General features: G+C 41.6%; 1 protein-coding gene across 1 annotated transcript in view; it reads left to right on the forward strand.

Annotated features, from left to right (window-relative positions):
* The window catches only part of ZZEF1 (zinc finger ZZ-type and EF-hand domain containing 1), a gene marked incomplete in the record, with an annotated part of 3,903,331 nt that overhangs the window by 3,538,935 nt on the left and 358,396 nt on the right, over nucleotides 1-6,000 (forward strand). Inside the window, 2 exon segments of the mRNA XM_044082903.1 lie at nucleotides 4,476-4,619; nucleotides 5,534-5,702. Of these exon segments, the coding sequence (XP_043938838.1) occupies nucleotides 4,476-4,619; nucleotides 5,534-5,702 (313 nt within the window).

The following is a 6,000-nucleotide window of genomic DNA, read 5'->3' on the forward strand; positions in this document are numbered from 1 at the left end:
CGGGAGGTAGTCAGGGGTTCTTTTTATCTACACCCTACAGCCTGGACTGATATAATGCAAAACAAATGTGTGCTAAAGATTATATCCAGAGGTTATCATATTCTCTTTCTGCTTCTTCCACCAGAGTGCTCAAAGAGACTCCCTGATGTTCCACCCAGTCAGAGGGAGTACACAGTAGCAGAAATTCTAAATCTACTGCAAAAAAGAGTCATCCAAGAGGTCCCAACCAAATGAAGAGGCTTCAGAACTTATTGTCGCTTATTTTAGTGCCAAAGAAAACTGGCGACCTGCGATCCATTTTGGATCTAAGCAAATTGAATTTGCTCATAAGGAAGGCAAAGTTCCAAATAGTGACGTTCCAGTCCATTCTACCATGGCTGCGGATGGACGATTGGATGTGCTCAGTGGACTTAAAGGATGCGTACTATCACATCAAAATAGACAGACACTCCTGAAGCCATTTGCACTTGCGGCTGTGAGCCAGTCATTTTCAGTTCAGAGCTCTGCCCTTTGGACTTACCACAACCCCAAGGGTGTTTACCAAATGCATGACAGTAATCACAGCTCACCTGAGACTGCAAGGATTCTGGGTATTTCCATATCTGGACAACTGGCTCTTCACTGCCTCAACCAGGCATCAAATACTCCAGGCCAGGCATTACTTATCAACCTTGCCAATCATCTGGTTATCACCATAAACCTGACAAAGTCGAATCCATTCCCACTTCAGAGTTTAGAATTCATTGGAGCTGCCTTGGACATAGTGAGCCAGATTGGGGCTCTACACACTCATTGTGTTCAGATTTTGAGAGATCATATGTAAACTATCTTAAACTGATCTTCCCCATCAGCAAGGCTGATACTTCAGGCTGTAGGATCTATGGTGGCTGCCATTCACTTAGTCCTTTTAGCAAGGTATTTTATGTGAGTTCTTCAATGGACCCTGCTGCTCATATGCCTATTCTCTACCAGCCTGTATCTGTTCCTATCAAATTGACTTGGGTTTGCAGAAAGCATCTTCAGTGGTGGTTGCTTTCGGATGACCTGACGATAGGCAGGCCCTTCCTCCTTCCTTCCTTCCTCCTCCGCCACGGTGACCACGGATGCTTCCCAGTTGGGGGGGGCACTTCAAGGGAAAGATGGCCCAAGGCATGTGGTCCCATGTGGAGATCAGGTTGAATATCAATGTTCTGGTGATGAAGAGCAGTCCTCCTTAAGTTGAAAGCCTTTCAGGATGTTCTCCCTCTAGGAACTATTGCAATTCACAAAATCACGCATACAACGTCAGTGGTGTGGTAAATTAGCAAACTAGGAAGAGCCCGTTCTTACCCGTTGTGCATAGAGGCCTTGAGGGTTTGGGAATGGGTGATGTCTTTAGACCATTTTCTGTTTGCAACTCTCATACCAGGGAAATCCAGCATCCTGGCAGACAAGCTCAGCAGGTCCCTCAACCAGTCAGTGGCAGACTTTATCTTCATCCACTGGTGCCAGCCCTGCTGTGACGTGTTTGGATTCTCCCAGAACAACAAGTGCAGCAACTACTTAGCTCTGATTTCCCCCTCTGGGGGAGTCCCTGAGGGCCGCTCTGGTTTACAATTGCCCCCCTGGTCTCCTCTACGCTTATCCCCCCCACTACCCTTGATCCCAAAGGTTTTTCAGAAAGCAAAGCATCTGAAGTCCTTGGTAATCCTCATTGCCTCATATTGGCCTCATCAGGTTTGGCCCCCTTCTTCTGGTCTCACCTGAAATATCCTCCATGGATACTGGAGCCCAAACAAGACCTCCTTTTTCACCCTTTAGAGGGTTTTCACCCCAATCTGATATCCCTCAAATTGACCGCTTGGTTTCTCCACTTCAGGTGATTGTTCAAAGGTCCAGGCTTTCTTCCCCCATCCAAGACAATATTCTAGCCTCCCAAAAAATGGCTACAAGAAAGTCTATGGGAGTAAATGGAAGAGATTTGTCATCTTGGCCTCTAAAGAGAACATTAACCATTTTTCAGCTCCTATTTCAGCTACCTTGCATCCCTTGCAAACTTCAGTTGGTAGCCATCTCTAACTTTCATTCAGGTTATGTTTTCAGTTCCCCTTCAACTTCCAAACTGTGCAAGGCCTTCTTGAAAGGAATCTTCCTCCTCAGTCCTTCAGTCAAAGATCCTTCCCTGCCATGAGATCTCACTTTGGTCTTACAAGGCTTAACTCAAAAACCTTTTGAACCAGCCAGTGGTTGCGACTTAGTTTCTTTCATGGAAGTTCGTCTTTCTCATCGCCATCACTTCATCAAAGAAAATTTCTGAGATTCAGGCCTTGTCTTCTAAGCCTCCTTACGTTATTTTCCACAAAGATAGGCTGTGCCTTCATACTAATCCCCTCTTTCATGCCCAAAGTGACTACAGAATCCAACCTCAACCAGACCATACAACTACCAGTTTTCTTACCGAATTTCTGTAATGAAGGAGAACATTTGTTACATCTACTTGATGTTCATAGGCAGTTAAATTTTTATTTTTGTAGGATTAAACCTTTTCAAAAATTAGAAATTTGTCCTCATAGCTGTCTTGGTCAGGCGGTTTCAAAAGTTGCTCTTGCTAAATGGATAGCAGACTGTATTACCTTGATTTATACCAAGAGTGGATTACAGCTACCTCGTCCTCCTAAGGCCCACTCATCTAGGTCTATGTCCATCTCATCTGCCTTTTCTTTCAGGGCATCTTTAGATGATATCTGTGCTGCAGTCACTTGGTCAAAAGCTCATACCTTTGTCTCACATAACTTTGTGTCTGTGTTGTCTTCTTTCATTCCTCCTCACCTTCCTTTTCTCCCATCCCCCTACCCAGTGCTCTAAAAGACCTTGAGAGAAATGTTTAGGAACTGATGTTCCTGGTTATGAGCCTCTAGTTCTCAATGTGCACTCCCTTCTTTTCTTTCTCTGCTCTCTGTCAGCTATTTGGGTAGCAAACTTGATCTGAGGGAGTTAGACAGAAGACGGTGCATTTTGAGAAATGGAAGGAGCTTGAGACTTGGATCCTAGTCTGTAAAAATGCGTCCAGGTCGGATCCGTAACCCAACCATGAGGAGAAATGAAAGAAGACAACACAGATACCAAGTTATGGTAAGTATATAACTTATAATTCTGCAAACATGTACACTTGCTATCTAAATTTACATTAACAAATAAACAAGAGTGATTGGGGGGAGCACTATTAAGAACTTAGAAAGTGTGGCAAGAGCTTTTGAGTGTGTCTACTTAAAGATGCATATGGCTAGGCTTCTTATGGTCCCTGTGATTGCTTGTCTATTATTGTTTTGCTGTTCCTAAGGGAAGGAGTTTTAGCTTGTTCAATTTATTTTAGTAGTTTACAACAATCTGCTTAATTATTTGGATTGATTTACTGTCCTCTAGTATGAGTGACATCTTGTCAAAGATGTGATCTAAGGTACCTCTCACTTCTGACATAATTACTTAGAAATGCTTTGCGGCAAGGAAAATGCTCAGCTGCTGACATATCTGTTCTGTGAAAGCCAGATTGTGTTGGGTGTTGTTTGCTGTAGAATGACGTATAACCATTGAACTCCATTCATTCCCTCTTAGTTAGAGCCATGTGGCTTAATTGTTCCAAGAGACGGACAGGTGAACAACAGATCAGGTGTGGGGCCATCATCTATAAGGAGGATCAGGGTTTTTCTTTTAAGAACCTGTCTCTCACTACTCATGCTTGGTAGTCTGGCTACGTTTGGGTGTTCATTCAATGGACATCATCAAGGACATGTCACTTGCTTTTGCATATGATGTAACCCCTCTAGACTGCCCTGTTTTTCCTCTAAAACCTCTGCTTTCATATCTCAAAACCCTTTCCCGTTACTTGCAACTGGTAGTGCTCTGTCACTGGTACCTAGCCTTACTGGGAATCTTGACAGACTGGGAATGCCTAGCACATTCAAACACACTTTTCCTGTAGAGTGAATAAACAGGTTTTCCTCATCATTCCTCTCTTACCTTGACCTGTGTCTTCAGTGTCAAAGCCACTGTTTGAACTCAGGTTGCCTAGGCCTAGTCAGGGTGTCACCTGTCTACATCAGCAGAGCTGACCAAACTTGGAAGGAGTGTTTCATACCTTTTATTAACTAAATATTACAATGAGTTCATCATCTGAAGGCAGGAAAAAGCGTGAGCACTACCGTTTGTTTTTGGATAGTTCATTGATGCTCATAACATCAAATCTAGAAAATCACCAGCATCCTGTCATGGTGGCCAGACTCTGAGAAGAGAGAGATGGTGAATGTTGCATTTTCTTAACATTCTTCTTAGTTTGTACAATCTCAGAAATTGTGTATGCTTATGTGTGTAAATTTCAGAGGGTACAAGGAGTACCACAGTTTTGACTAATAATTTCCCAATTTTCCTTGTCTGAAATGGAGGTGATGGTTTTACTCTCTGCCAAGCCACTCATTATATGCTGAATTTTCTTTTCTCAGATCCTGAAGAAACTGCTGCAAGGGTGCAGTGAAAGTATGCTTGACACATTGGCTTTGACAGCCTGCCAATTTATGGAGGAGCCAGGTATGGCAGTCCAAGTAAGGGAATCGAAGCACCCATATGACAACAACACAAACTTTGAGGTATAACTGAAAGTCTACAGTTTGTTTTGTGTTATTTTAATGGAAATTTATTTTAGAACACTGAGTTTTCAGAGCATTTGTCTAGATATTCCTGGTTTACTTGAAAATAATAATGCATTGGTTTATGAAGACTGAGTAGTATGTTATGGTCAGTTGTATATTATTGAGGGGTAATAGCGCATATCAGGGAATAAGGAGTGCAGCATTACCAAATGACATGCACCTCTTACAAAAAGTGGGTTATATAACAAGGTTCAAATATGACATTCTGCTTTAAATAGACGTAGCTGTATCTGACCATCAGTATGTCTTGCTTTCTGTACATCTGTTTTACTGTAAACATACCTTATAAAGATCTATGGTAGATTACTTAATTCAGTAATTTACAGTTTGCATGTACAGTGCTCTTAAAAGGGATGCCAGTGCAAGAAGTAACTGTTAAAATACAGTTGTCCATATAGGCTACTGGACATTTTCCTTCAGAAAGGTGTGAGAGAATAGTCAGGTAGATTTTTTTTCATGTGGGTAGTGCAGACAGAGGAACTAAAGTTACATGCAAGTGCAACAGAAGCTTTGTCCTTCAGCCTAGGGTTCATTCCCCCTTAACTTTCATAATCTGGGAGCCTATATCAGGCCACTTAACCCACACCATGTTGGGCTGAGTATGGAAAGAAGTACTTTGTGCTTAGTGGGCCTTGCTTGATCAGCAGGAAGTTGTGTTTATGATTTGATGATTTGTAACTGAAAAAGAATTGTGATAGTTATCCATCCAGTTAAAATTTAATGCCATTCTTCAGTACCTGAACCTCTTGTTTTTATTAGTGTCAGTATTTGCATAAGTGTGTATGCATTCCTTGTAGTCATTGTTTAATTATGACACATTTGAGACTTTTTTTTTATATATATATTATTAGGACAAGGTTCATATTCCTGGAGCACTGTACCTTTCTGTGAAGTTTGATCCTGGTTGTAACACAGAGGAAGGTTGTGATGGTTTACTGATGTCAAGCAGCAGTGACTTCAAGCAAGATGAGCATAGCTTCAGTGGCTCATCACAAAAGTGGATAGACTTTGAAATTCCTGGTAAGCAACAAAACAAGTTTTGTAGAGACTTGTCTTAACTTTTACTGTACTGCTATTACTACCATATATACACGGACATTTGCAGCACCTTATATTTGGAAACATATTTCTTTGGCAGTTAACCTTAAAATAGTAGAAAGTCCAATTAAAATTAATTCAGCCTACATTAATAAGTACCTGGAGCCATGGATATGTACTTTCCAGCCATTTCTGTAGTAGCTTAACTAGAATGGGCATGCTGAGTCATTTTAACAATTGTCTCATTTTCTGAAAACCACGTACAACTTATCTCGACACA

This window comes from Protopterus annectens, chromosome 9.part0 (assembly GCF_019279795.1).
Source record: "Protopterus annectens isolate FY-2018-M chromosome 9.part0, PAN1.0, whole genome shotgun sequence".
NCBI classification, from domain to species: Eukaryota; Metazoa; Chordata; order Ceratodontiformes; family Protopteridae; genus Protopterus; species Protopterus annectens.